The 13,500-nt window shown below is 41.2% G+C and overlaps 1 protein-coding gene across 1 annotated transcript; it reads left to right on the forward strand.

The window, feature by feature from the left end:
- On the forward strand, nucleotides 1-1,129 carry LOC115484074 (protein phosphatase 1 regulatory subunit 3E-like). Its single transcript, XM_050978752.1, has one exon. It carries the CDS (start codon nucleotides 112-114, stop codon nucleotides 1,063-1,065), a length of 954 nt encoding a protein of 317 aa, XP_050834709.1. The 5' UTR covers nucleotides 1-111; the 3' UTR covers nucleotides 1,066-1,129.
- Nucleotides 1,130-13,500: the final 12,371 nt, after the last annotated feature.

The following is a 13,500-nucleotide window of genomic DNA, read 5'->3' on the forward strand; positions in this document are numbered from 1 at the left end:
CCGCAGACCGGGCGCTAAAACCGCCTCGCCATCCGCACGCCGCGGTCCGAAAGGAGGAGCCCCGGGTGCTGCTCCAGCCGCCGGCACCGCCGCCGCTCCCGCCGGCACCCCATGGATAAGGCGGGCTCGCTGCACAGCTCGGTGCCCGGGCCGCCGCCCCGGCTCTACCTGCCGCGCAACTTCAGCTGCAGCGCCTGCCTCTATGGCAGCCTGGCCGAGCAGTGCAGGGCGGGCTGCAGCCCCGACGGCGACGCCGCGCCCACGCCCGTGGTGCGGGAAGCGGCGGGCGAGAAGCCGCCGCCGACCCGCGGCCGGGAGCCCACGCTGCCCGCCGTGCCCCCCAGCCCCACGCAGCGCCGCCGTGCCAAGTCGCTGCCCACGCCCGGCGACCGCAGCCTGCGCCCCGCGCTGCAGCAGAGCCCGTCGCGCCGCAAGACCGTGCGGTTCGCCGACTCGCTGGGGCTGGAGCTCACCTCCGTGCACCTCTTCTGCGAGGCCGACCTGCCGCGGGTGCCGCTGCCCGCGCCGCCGACGCCGCGCCCCGCCGACCTCTTCAAGACCAGGAAGCCGCCGGCGCTGGGCGACCTGGAGCCGGTGCTGTTCGGGCCGCCGCCGCCGCTGCTGGAGCCGCTGTTCCCGCCGCAGCCCGGCGCCAGCCCCGGCTTCGCGGAGCGGGTGCGGCAGCACAAGGTGAGGCTGGAGTGGGTGCGGGCAGAGCCGGCGGGGCTGCGCGGGGCCGTGCGCGTCCTCAACCTCGCCTACGAGAAGGTCGTGTCGGTGCGCTACACGCTCAATGGCTGGGCCAGCTGCGCCGAGGCTGCCGCCACGTACCAGCCGCCCGCGCCGGCCGACGGCATCACCGACCGCTTCGCCTTCCTGCTGCCCCTGGGCGCCGCCGCCGCCGAGACCACGCTGGAGTTCGCCGTCCGCTACCGCGTCGCCGGCGCCGAGTACTGGGACAACAACGAGTGCAAGAACTACCGGCTGCGGAGCCGGCAGCGCGTCCCGCCCGCCGCAGGGCCCCCGCAGGACCCCGACAGCTCTGCCTGGATCCACTTCATCTGAAACGGGGGGAGCGCGGAGCCCGCGCAGGGCTGGGGGACCCCTCCCGGGGGGTTCGGCGCGCTCCCCTCGGCGCCGGCCCCGCCGCCTCCCCGCGAGCCGCCCGGAGTTCTCCTGAGTTGTGTTTACAGAGGGGTGATTTGTGTTTTCTGTGTCACTAGCGGGGCCGGGGGGAACCCTGGCTCGTCTCCCAGGCGCTCACGGGGTGTGGGCAGGGAGGCCGGGCGCGGGTTCCCCCTCAGTGTCCCGAGCACTGTGGCTTCCACCAAAGCGGCGGCTGCCGGCCGGGCTCCTGTGACAGGGGCCGGGAACGTGCGGGATTTGGCGGTCAGGACCGGGATCCGCAGGTGAGTGCACATCCTCCCGGCCCCGGAGGTCAGGCTGAGCTGCTGTCACCTCAGCAGGTTACACGGAAGGCACTGCCACAGGGCATCCCTCCGTGCCATTTGCCTAATCCTGCTCAGGCAAAGCTCGGATCCGCCCTCAGAGCCTCGCTGACCCGCGCGTGTTAATTGTCCCGCGGGGTCAAGGGCCTGATAGTGCAGGCTAAGGGGCAGATTAGTTTTGAACCCAAAAAGACAAAAGTATGGATGCCCCAAGGCGTAGCTGTGTTTCATTACACAGTGAAAGTATTCGATTTAAAGCAAAGATTTACTTCTTTTTACTTTTGAACTCTGTTTTGGGTATTTAATCATAGTTAGAAAGAAAAAAAAAAAAAGGCATCACATCCTATTTGAAATGCAACTCACGGAGAGGTTTTTAAAAGAAAGTGTTTTGGTTTAGGATTCATGTGGTATGTTGATGGAAAAGTTTGTCAGGGTCTGGTGATTGTCTCAGTAGGATTGGTCCCACAGAGCTGCTTGTGTTCAGGTCAGCAGGAAAGTTGTGGAATTGCACCAAAAGAACGAGAGACGACAAGAGTTGAATCTGTAATTCCAGTCTGCACCATGAGCAACACCTTCATTCTTATTCCTTTTGACAGTTTAATTAAACAGTATCAATGCAGGAGCCTGCTTTCTTAATTTCCTGCTCCAAATTCTTCATAATAATTTCAGTAAGTGATGGATTTTACAAAACTGCTGAGGTTTAATCAGAGAAATCAAAGAAAGTTCTACCTTGGCATATTAAAGTATATCAATCAAAATTACACAGCATACTGACTTCTGCCTTCAAGGGTATGTTTTAAATTATATTAGCACTAAACAAAGCATTTTCCTTTTTAAACATGCTCTTTCAGGAGTTCAGCTGAATACAGGTTGTGCTGGTGCCAAATCTGGGGTGCTAATTTTCCAGGACTGAGGCATGAATGTGTTTGCTGGAGAGGGGCCTCTGCAAATATAACTAATGAGAGTGGTAATACGATGTCAGTGTGAATTAGTTATATTTCTGCAAATATAACTAATGAGAGTGGTAATACAGTGTCAGTTGTGAAGGGCTGTAAGATCAGGTCTTTTGGTTTTGAATTTTCTGTAGGTTTCAGGAGGAAGTGCAATTTTTTAAACTGCATTTTTGTGTTTCTTGAAAGGGTTAAGTGTCCCAAGCAGCTTGAGTAATGGGTCTGGAGTAATGAGTTCTCACAGAACCTTTTGACTCTGGTGAGAATTGAGAGCAGTTTTGTCTCCTGAGGGTCTGATTCAGTCAGAATAAACTTAAAATGCTGGGGGAAAAAGAGGTCTGGAAACTCAATGGGAAAAGAATATTTGATTTCATTTCTGTAGATTACTGTTTCTGATTTAATGGAAGTAATAGCAAGGCTGCTATTGGTAGCTTGGTTTTAATTTCCCAGTCTGTGTTCTAATCCCTGTGCTTTTAATGAAACCCAACTTAACAGGAATACACTGTCAGCATCTACTGAGTATTTCACATTTTAGTATATTAAGGTCCCCATCTTGTAATACAATAATCCTATAAGTTACTAGAACACATTTATAAAGCTAGAATTGCACAAATAGGGTCTTAAAATGTTCATGATTAAAACATATTAAGTGGTGTATTTGATGAAGGAAGTCCAAGTGTCTTTTAGTTGAACTTTACATTTTATAAGAGCCTTAATACTGGAGAGAAGGAAAAGGACTTGTCTCCATTTGAAAGCACTTTGAAATCTGGTAGAAATATAGCAAACCATCATTTATTTATGTGTTGTAGCTTTCCAAAGCTTGGCCTTTTTAACTGACAGAGTGAACCAACAGCAGTATGTGGACTAATGAAAATGCTCAGAGAAAAAAGTAGTTTCTATGCATTTTAGATCAACTGATGCTGCAACTTTGCTTAAGAAGTTTTAACAGGATTTTCTGTTTGTTGTTTCAATGGCTTTAAAAAACATGAACAGCTCTAAAAAACATTTTTAATACTGAGCAATTCTATAACTCCAAAATTATTTCCCAGTGATTGATTTATGCAGTTTTCATTGTTGTTTGATTTATGCAGCATATATAGGTCTCTAAAAATTCTCTAAAAATCTCTAAAAGCATTTTAAAATCTCCTTCTACCTGTGGTTTAAACACTTTCAATTTGGATTACCTAAGCGGATGTACCTGCATCAAGTGCAAAAGGAGGTCGTTGTATTTCATTTTATTTTTGATCATGACTTAGGTGAACTTACTGTTGTTCTTGGCAGAATTGGGCTGTTCAGATATTATTGCTCTTTTATTTATGGCCACCTTTGCCAAAAACAATCCTGAATATTCAACCTTTTGAAGCATACCAGGAGAGTGTTTTGCAAAAGAGTCTCTTGAGCTTTCAAGCAATTAATCCTGACCTTAACCTAAATTTTGTGAGTAACTTTATCAGAGATTATTGACGGACACCTGCAAGTCCAGTAAAAGACATGGTCTTGTAGGAGGCTTAGAGACAGCTCCATTGTAATGCCTGGGAAGGGAAGGCTGCACCCAGCCAGCTTTGACCAGAGGATGCCATTGATGAAGGCTGTGGAAGGAAACTGAGGTGTTTTCATAGAAATTATCAGTAGCATCTGCCAAAACTGCACTACTTCAATTACACATTTGCACTTCTGTCACCTGAATTTCTTTCTGAGAAAGGTTTATTCACATTTCCAAACGTGTTCAGTTCAGTGGCTGGGAGTATTCTTCCACTGGCAGCATTCATGTAGTTTTCAATCCATTAGATTTCAATCTGAGCCCATCTATTCCATCTAAGATTTGCTAGAAGCACTGTGATAAGTGAAGATGAAATAGAACTGTCAAATGATATTTATATAATACATAAACAATGACTTTGAGGAGAAAAACCTGTGCTGAAAGGGGGTCATTTTCAAGTTGGCAGAACACCAATTTTATTGGGAGCTTGAGCATAACATCGTTTCAAAATTGTATTTCTAAAGAATATTGTTCAAGAAAAAAACTTTCACAAGCAAAGCTAAATATTTGAAAATTTTCAAACCAATCTGTTTCTGGAAAAAAAATTGTTTTATATGCATGAGTAGGGTTCATGCCACCTCCCTTGGCAAGTGATACCTGGATGGTTTAGGCTTGTAAGTGAATTATTCATTGCTTATGTCTCTGCAGGTGTAAAAATATGTCTGTCCTTTTTGGTGCAAAGCTGTAGCTTTATGAAATGTGCCATGTTGTTTTATGGGCACTGTAAGGCTCATTTATCCAGCAAGTTGGGTTGTCCTGTATGTCTGATAGATGTGGATGTTTGCTGCTTCACACTGGAACTGGCAGGGTTTTGCATGTAACTCTATGCCTTCTGTGGCAATATTCTGGAGATTTACCCTAATTATTAGAAATCCTAAAACAAATGAGTACTATTAAGTGACCATAAATGGAATTTCAACTGGCTAACATATTATTTATTAGCATAAAATCAGTAACTGAAGGTGTTGTACTTACTTTCACTAAATGTACCCAATTTCAGGTAAATTAATTTCTTTCTCCTTTTACCATTTGCAAGTAACTTTTTGATGTGAATGTGTGTGCCTCAGTATCTCAGTAAACAACAGAGTTAGTGCACACTCAGTTGTTTCAGCAGATGTGAGGGGCAAATATATCACTTGAATGAACAAATGTCTGTTCATGCATGAGCATCAATCATCCCTTTACAGATATGTGAAAAGTTTTTCCATAATGCCAACAGGCAAGCAGCTGCTAATTTTAATGTAAAGTAACCTGCAGAAATGCTCAGAATCTGATTTTTTGAACATATCAAATATTCAAATTTTTATGTGCCTTTCAGCATTTCCTAGAAATAAAGTTCTCGTGTTCCTTAGCTCTCCCACCACAAGTCCAATAATGAACTTGTCACTAAAATGAAATTTTTACTAAAATACAATAATCCTAATTCCTGACACATTTTTAGCTGTGCCAGGAATCATGTATCTATAGCAGCCAGAAGGGTTTGGTAATATTTTCCCATATTACAGTGAAAGATTTGTCAGTCAGAAATGTGTCTTCCTGGTATACCTCTACATTTATGTAGTTAAGTAAAAAACCCAACTGTGACTACAGTTAATATAACAGAATATGTTTGTTGTATATATTCACTTCTTGCACAAATATTCTAAATATATATTCTCTCTGAAGCCAGAAATTCTAGTTTTCTACAAAATCTGTTCATGGAGACCTGGCCTTTTCAACTTTTACTGTTACTTATCTGATGCTGCATAATGCATATTGTTAAAATTTTTGGATGGGTTTAATCTGTCTACAGGATTTATATCATGAAACAAAAGTGCTCAGTGCAAGGAATACCTGAAGTAAATTACTTTTACCTTCCAGCTATTCTGCATGGCTTTTTGGCAAATCCCCAGCAATTCTGTTTCCTGTACATACTCCACATGCACATGCTTGGATTAAATGGAAGGATTATTAATGGAATGGAAATATTTTTGAGCACTAAAATGAAGGATTTTCCAACATAAATAGTTCAAGGCAAGAAGTAAATATAGTCAATATTGCTGTAAAACAAAGCCCTCTGGCCTTATGAAGAGCTGACCAGTATTTTGTTTCAATGGAAGACAGTGGTGTATTTCAAAATTGAACATGTTCAGGGAAACACACCTGTTTCAGTGAAGGTTTTCTCAGGTTCAGCTGATAGGAGAGAATTGCCCTAAAATAAAGAAGTGAAAAGATTATTTCCTTACATGTGTGTATGGGCTTGAATGTAGGTCTTCCATGAGCAAAGTGGACACTGAGCTATAAAACCATTGGCTATTGCTTGGAGGTTTTCTTTATCCAACTTTCAAATACTGTTTTAAAATACCCTCACAGAAAGGATTTTTGAGATTTTTTTCCCCATCTCATGTGAATATCCTCTTCATTAATCTCTCTGGCTTTTACTTGAGGCCTCTGTTGTTGAGGAAAGATTTGATTTTATTTTTAAGCTACATAGGAAGATTATTTTACATTAGAGTTATGGAGGGGAAGGCAGGGAAATTTTTTCCTTGCAATTTTCACTTTATAGATATTAAACAATAGCATGAAGTATAAAAATTGCTTGAACTTACATATGCACTAGTGATTCCAAAGAATATAGCTATGACTAATGTCAAGTGTGAGATGTGCTTTTTAAAAAACATATGTGCTTTGATCTAGAAGGGCAGGGAGAAAGTCCTAGTCTCCAGTGCAAGCTATTAATGCCAGGGATTTCTTTCTATGCAATTCTATGGTGCACCTGTTTTTATAGGGATTAACTTGATTGGTGTAGTTCATGTATCAGTGTGTTATGTGTAGAATACTCTGTTAAAAGTGTCATTAAGGAAACTGTGTGTCTTAAATGGTGTTACAACTTTAGGCTCTTTTTTGTCTAACCTGACTTCACTAAATCATAAGAAACAAGAACAAGACAATATTTCATAACAATGCATAATCAAGTCTCACACATTACACTTATCACCATCTAGGACAAAAATTGTGTTACTGTTGTGAGTTTTAAAATTTTTTGTATTTCTGTATCTTAAAACGAAAACCCAAATTGTGCTACACTTTTAAACACCAAGAGCTAATAAGTGTGTTTGGAAAGCTGATCAAAAGTAGTCAAACTCAAATTGGTCTTGTGTCAAGTTTCTGAACTGTGGTATAAAAATGCTTGTGACCCTCCTGTGCCTCCTCCATGGAGGGGAACCCTGGGTGCAAAACCTGCCAACATCCAGACACGAATCCAGGTTGCACAGCAGGAAAATTGCTGTGACAGCATTGCTGTTCTTGGAGAGGTTTGAACAAACCCAGCTCCTCCCTTGTAGCATTACACAAACAGAGGCTCTGTCTGTTGGAGAGAGTGTTCTTCAACATGCAGGTTTTTATTACTGTTTATTTGTTTTACTGTGACTTCATTCTGAAAAAAAAAGATTGTTACTTAACTCTGTACTTGACTAGTAAATTACTTTAGTTGTAGTGTCTTCTGCAGTATTTCACCAAATAATGTTTGTTTCTAATGTTTGTAAAAGTTAATGTAATATCACCAAAAGTCAAAATCAACATTTTCTAATAATGCCTTGTAATTTACCTAGCCTTACAGTATTTCAGAAAATTTTCCACCAAAACCGCATCTAGTCACTGCTTGTCAATTATGAAAAAGAGATATTTATAAACCTGTACCTTCTAGCTGTCATTAAAGATTAATGAGACAAATCATGAGCATGTGGTGACTATAAACTTTTTTTAAAATTTAACCCACAAACCATGATGTCTTTTTTGTTGAGGACCTGAAGCAATGATGTTCCAAAACCTCTACAGTGCATGTTGGGATGTACCTGCAAATCTGAGACAAACAGCTGATATTTGGGACATTTCCCAGCCAGCCTGTCCTGAGGGTGTCTCCATGGAGTGTTCTCTGTGGAAGCTGCAGGAGGAGTTCTGGTGAGGGGATGGGAGTGGTGTAAATGAACATGCCTGGTTTTATTGTCTAGCCCCATTTCAGCACTCTGGGCTTGAGGAAGGGCTGCCTGAGCTGCAGAGCTGAGGCTGTCCCTGTATCAGCTAAAGGATCTCAAGAATTCTTCCACATATTCTTTCTCTGTTCATTGCCTACTTTAAAATATTTATTTCTTGAATTGTTACAATGTGCTGCTGTTCAATCTTTTAGTGTATTCAGCATCTTCTCTTGCAATGCCAAGAACAGTTTCCAGCTTTTCTTTAACTAATACTTTTTAAGCCTTTTTTATAATACAGATAAAAGCCATATAGCCACAAGGAGAAAAAATGTTCTCTGTTTGTTCTCATGTAATTGGTACAACTTATTTTTCTATCCTTTTTCAGAAACATCTGCCTAGCTGTCTCATTAATAATAATTTAATTTTTTATGTGCATGCATTTCTTTGGAAGGGTGCAGTAATTAATATTAGCCCTAGATTTCTTTCCTTTTTTTTTTTTTTTCCAGAGGGAATTTTTCATGATTTAACATTCATCTAATCTTTCTGTTCAAGTAAAAATGAACTCTTAGCCCACATAAATTACAGAATCCAGAACTATTTTCTTAGCATACCATTAAATAAATATTAGACTGCATTAGTTAGAATCACAGAGTGTAATTCAGATTTCTTTTTGGTAAGGAATTTGCTTTGAGTTTAAACTGCTGTTATACTTGAATGGTCCTGAAGTAATGAGATTACAGTTCTGAGTGAAGATTATAATGAAGTTTAATGTAATTTTACATTGTCCTTGGATTAATTTTTCTTTTAGTTCACCATTCCATGGGACAGTATATGACTATGGTAATTCATCTGATGATTAGTCAGAATTACATGTTGTAGATAGTCTTATTAAAAACAGGAGTTAAAATTAGTGAAGTATTCAGACAGTTATACTACTGCTAATGATAATAATAATAATAATAATAATAATAATAATCATTGTGGATGAGGGCAATACACTGCAGGAAAAAGGAGTTGTACAAGGGCGCTATTACACCACTTTTATCACTGGCTTTGCCTTACTAGTTGTGGCACAAGTGAGGACTTCTCAGAACAGCCAGGAGTTGCCAAGAACACTTAATTTTGTCATTTTCTCTTGATCCAGACCCACACAGTAAAGAAGGGAGGCAGGTGATGGCAAAAAGCAGAAGTTTGTGTCCTGAGAAGTGCAGACTCATCTTCCTGCCCTGTGGACTGACTTTCATGGGCAGAGAAAGGTACAAGTGCTGTACCTGCATTTAAATGCTCCTTACACAGAATACATTCAACAGCATAAATAATTAAACACTCTAAACAAATGACAAATAAAACAGCCTAATAGCAAAGGATGTAGGATACTTGTACTGCATTAAAATAGATCAGGTCTGAAGTGACTGAATTGTGCTTTGTCAGGAAGAGAGAGACATCAATATTGTGGGCAAACTCTAAGCAATCCAGATACCACAGAGTCTGTCCTCCTGCCAAGGACTGTTCTTAGATTGTCTCAAGCAGTGTGGGGAGTGGAGAAAATTACATCAAGGACACTCCTAAGCTGCTCTCAGAATTTGCCTGTGCCATCTGCAGCATATCTCGATGGTAATTTGCAATGGTTGGGCATTGCTCGACAGTGTTTTCATGGTGCCTTACAGGGTTGAGCTCCTGTTCCCTGGAAATAGAATCCCCAGGGATGCTGTTTTCCATCAGTTCAGTCGCATGACGATGGGTACAATGAAACGAGGTTTAAGTTAATTTCTTTGTTACATGCAGTGCTGTGAGAAATTGTTTGTGTGTTTTAAAGGTTTTCAATGGTGTCTTCATCTTTTTGGCTGCTCTTGCAGTTGCCCTGGACGAGTTCGTGGCCGCTGAGCTGCGCTGAACCTGCAGCCCCGGGAGCTCCCTGCCCCGGCTCCAAGGTTCCAAGTGCCACCGTGTGGTGAATTTAGGCGATAATTCCTATTTTTAATTGCATTCATTTCAGCCAGAACACCGTTTGCGACCTGAAGCATTTTTTCCACCGGTGACCTGTGTTTATTAAATAGTTCTGTGATATTCTCAGGTTTTTTTTTCTCTTCTCCAGAATATTTAATGCAGGTGGTGCAGTTCCCTTTGTCTCTTTGCTGTGTGAGCTCCTCACACCACAGCAGAAAAGCCTCGTGTGCCCAGAGGTTGATTGATTGCTGCAGTTCAGTTTATTCACTCAGCTGGGCTGAAGATGGATGTCACATCCTTTCTGTGTCACTTTGGCAGATTAAAACTCAGTGATGGGAACCATTTCTGTGGGGAGATTTTAGATTGCCAACCTATCAGTGTGAAGGAAAAGGAAAGAGGATCCTTAGCCACAGGCCATCACTTGTTGCAGACACCAGTTCATGCACGAATTGGATTCTAAGATTTGCTGCACTTCTAATCAGAGCTGCTTAACAGATTGTCTCACTGCTAATTTAATGACAGTGGAGATGACAATGCCCTTCTTTTATGCTCATCAAAACACTTGGCAGTGTTTTGATGTATTTGAGTTCTCTTAGTTTTAAACATTGATATTTCTTTTCTCTTTCTAGTAAGAAGTAACAAATACACAATTTCTATTTATACACATTTTACAAGCCCAAGAGTCACAGAGAGATGGAGCACTCAATTGGCTGAAAAACAGACAAAAGGTATCCAAGCTTTTGGGGACTGATGTCAATAAAAATCTTGGAAAATAAAATATGGACTGAAAAACTTAGCTCCAAGTTTAGCTTTTATTAGTCAGATAGATAACTGGGGAGATAAAGGGGTTGGTATTTGTGGAACAGGGAGGAAATGTTGGCACAAAGGAAAGTGATGATATAATTAACCCCCAGGAGATACAGAGATGTAATTATTGGTTGTGGGCTTATAACTTGCTGTAAACCAAATCTCTCTACATTGAATCTATAATGTATATGAATTATCCTGTAATTGTAATTGTTAAGTTCTTAACATGTCACAGATGAAGTGCTTATTTTTGTAAGAAATCACCTCCTTTATTAATTTTCTGTAGGAGCACACACTGGTGAACAAGTTTGACGTTTTTCCCAACAATTTATACAAAAGCATTTCAAATTGTGTCATAGACCAAAGGTAAGGCACATTCACTCCATCTTTTTATGTTGATAAACACATTCATTGTGGATTCATGTCAGCAAGTGCTGCATTCATGCTCTTGCAGTCTGCCTGAGGCTTTCTGAACTTCGTGAAGTCATGAGCTGCTTGGAGCTCTGCTTGGGTAGCAGACACCAAACAAGGAAGAACACGTTGTTTTGGCAGCATAATTCAGGTAGTTGAGTGAATTGTAAAAAGGTATAAAATATTTGGTCCAATAGACATAACTTGTCCTAAACCACAGAACACCACAGCTCTTGGCAGAAACTACATGGGAAAAAAAAAATCACCTAAAGTACTATTGTTCCCATTTTAAGAGGAATAAGTCACTTTTAAGTTGTATAAAATTTTTAAATGTTCTTGATCCTCTTCTTTAAGTAACAGAACATCACTTTTCCACCTGTACACCATGAAAGAGGTTAAATTCTGTTTCAGGTACTTTTCCCAGACAGTTGTCATTTATCCACACTGATGTATGTAAACTGCTAATACAGTTTATATGGGCAAAGTTGGAGAAGAGACCAGGTTTCTCAGCTTTTGTTGTTCCCCAGGTTCCCTAGGTCATTACAGAAATTACTATTTTATTGATAAGAAAAGAATACAAGCACTTTAAAGGGAAAATGGTATAAAAATGCACTAAAGTACTCTGGACTAACCTCTGTGGAGAGATCAACAAGGGTCACGTGTAACATGGAAAATAATGAAGGGGCTGGTACTCTCTAGTCAAGTGGGAGAAAAGCTGGTGAAAGAAACAGTATCAAACAGAAACACTTCCTACGTTCCTACCTCCATTTGCCTGCACTTACTGTATTTGAAACAAACTTTCTCTTTTCCTTCCAAAGTGCACAGGGGGTAAAAGACAAACAGAGGCAGGGAGTTTGTAAGAGGCCAGGACCAAGCTCCCAGCTCTCTGAGCACTGAATGTTGTCACAATAAATACTGCATGGAACTGTGAATAATGGATAAGGACTGAGGGTTTTTAAAACATTTACACTAGGTTTACAAGAGCCTTCTGTTTATCAGCCACTGCCAAGTTAGAACTCCTGTGGAACAGTAAAACTCCCTCTTTCCTCTTACTCATTTTGCAGTTCAACTCCTGTGGAGAAGATGAAACACACAGAGGATTCTTTCTTGGCAGGGCTTTGATGTGTGACTTGTGCAGCAAAGGTTTGCTCCTAGGATTTAAACCCAAAAAACACCAGAGCAATTACTTTGACATCCCTTCAGATCATAAAAGAAACCCTCTTTTTATACATTAGAAAGGTTTCTATATTACCAGCAGTGTATTTATGCACTTTAGAAGGTCACTGAGTCACATCCCTTTAGAAAAAAGGAACTTTCAAAGCAATATGAATTTTGCTTTAGTCATCTTACAGGAATTAAGCACTCCCCTGCTTCCTCTTAGATCAACCTAAATCATTGGGGTTTCTTCCCATTTTGTGCTTAGCTGCTAACAACCATTTAAAAATTGTGGGAAAAAGTTTTAGACCAAAATTCTGCTGTACTATTGTGTTTTCCTAAAGTTCAGGTGTCACACCAACTTTGAGTTCACATTTGTGGATTCATTAAAATATTAATTCATTAAAATATTAATTCTAATGGAATCACTGGTTTGCAAAGGGCAAGTTTTGGGTTCAGTCCTGTGGTGTCATTAGAGCAGTTTGGTACTTGATCTTAAATACAGACACACAGAGATACATGATATGTCAAACTATTGCTGATCACACAACTTCCACAAGTACCTGCTCTCCTGAAATCACCACAATTGCCAGGCAAAAGCTGTAAAATTAATTCCTTAATTACTTGTGACTTAGGTAGTCCTTACTAGACAAAAATACAGCCTAAATAATCCACTGTAGAACCATGACAAACAATCACTGCAGGAGCTTTGCACACTGAGAAAGCACAGAAAGGAGAAGATAGAGCCCCAATCCCTCCTGCCTCACAGGCAGGACTATTTGATTACACAATTAAATAAAATGAGGAAAGCAAAGCATTAATAAGTTCTGTAAAGAAATAAAAATCATACAGAGAGGTAGTTGATATGACTTCTCCTTTTTTGGTATCATCTTTGTAACCCTAAGAAAGAAGAACATGAGCAGGTTAGGAAGGCATTGCTTTTCAGTGGTTTGGGAGCAATAGGAAAGTACTTAAGGGAAAACTATAGGCCAGGTCATGAGAACAGTCATGTGCTTATGACAAAATTAACATGTTAAGGCTGCTGTTACTAGATTTGATGTCAAATGAATCTGTGGAACTATATATTTCAGCAAGAGAATTTTGTTTCTCACAATATTATAGATAGCATCTGCAGTTACACAAATCAGACAACAGAATAAAAACCCCTCACAGGTACACAGATGTGAAACACATTTATCACTGCAATTATTTATAGTCTTGTATATGTGATCTTAAGTGGTATTTTTCAAGTTGCCAATTTCCTTAATTGATGACAAACTACACTGAGA

The sequence above is a fragment of the Serinus canaria genome, chromosome 11 (genome assembly GCF_022539315.1).
Source record: "Serinus canaria isolate serCan28SL12 chromosome 11, serCan2020, whole genome shotgun sequence".
NCBI classification, from domain to species: domain Eukaryota; kingdom Metazoa; phylum Chordata; class Aves; order Passeriformes; family Fringillidae; genus Serinus; species Serinus canaria.

Bases quoted from the DNA above. Each gene is read 5' to 3' on its own strand.
- LOC115484074 (XM_050978752.1), top strand. From the start codon at position 112: ATGGATAAGGCGGGCTCGCTGCACAGCTCGGTGCCCGGGCCGCCGCCC.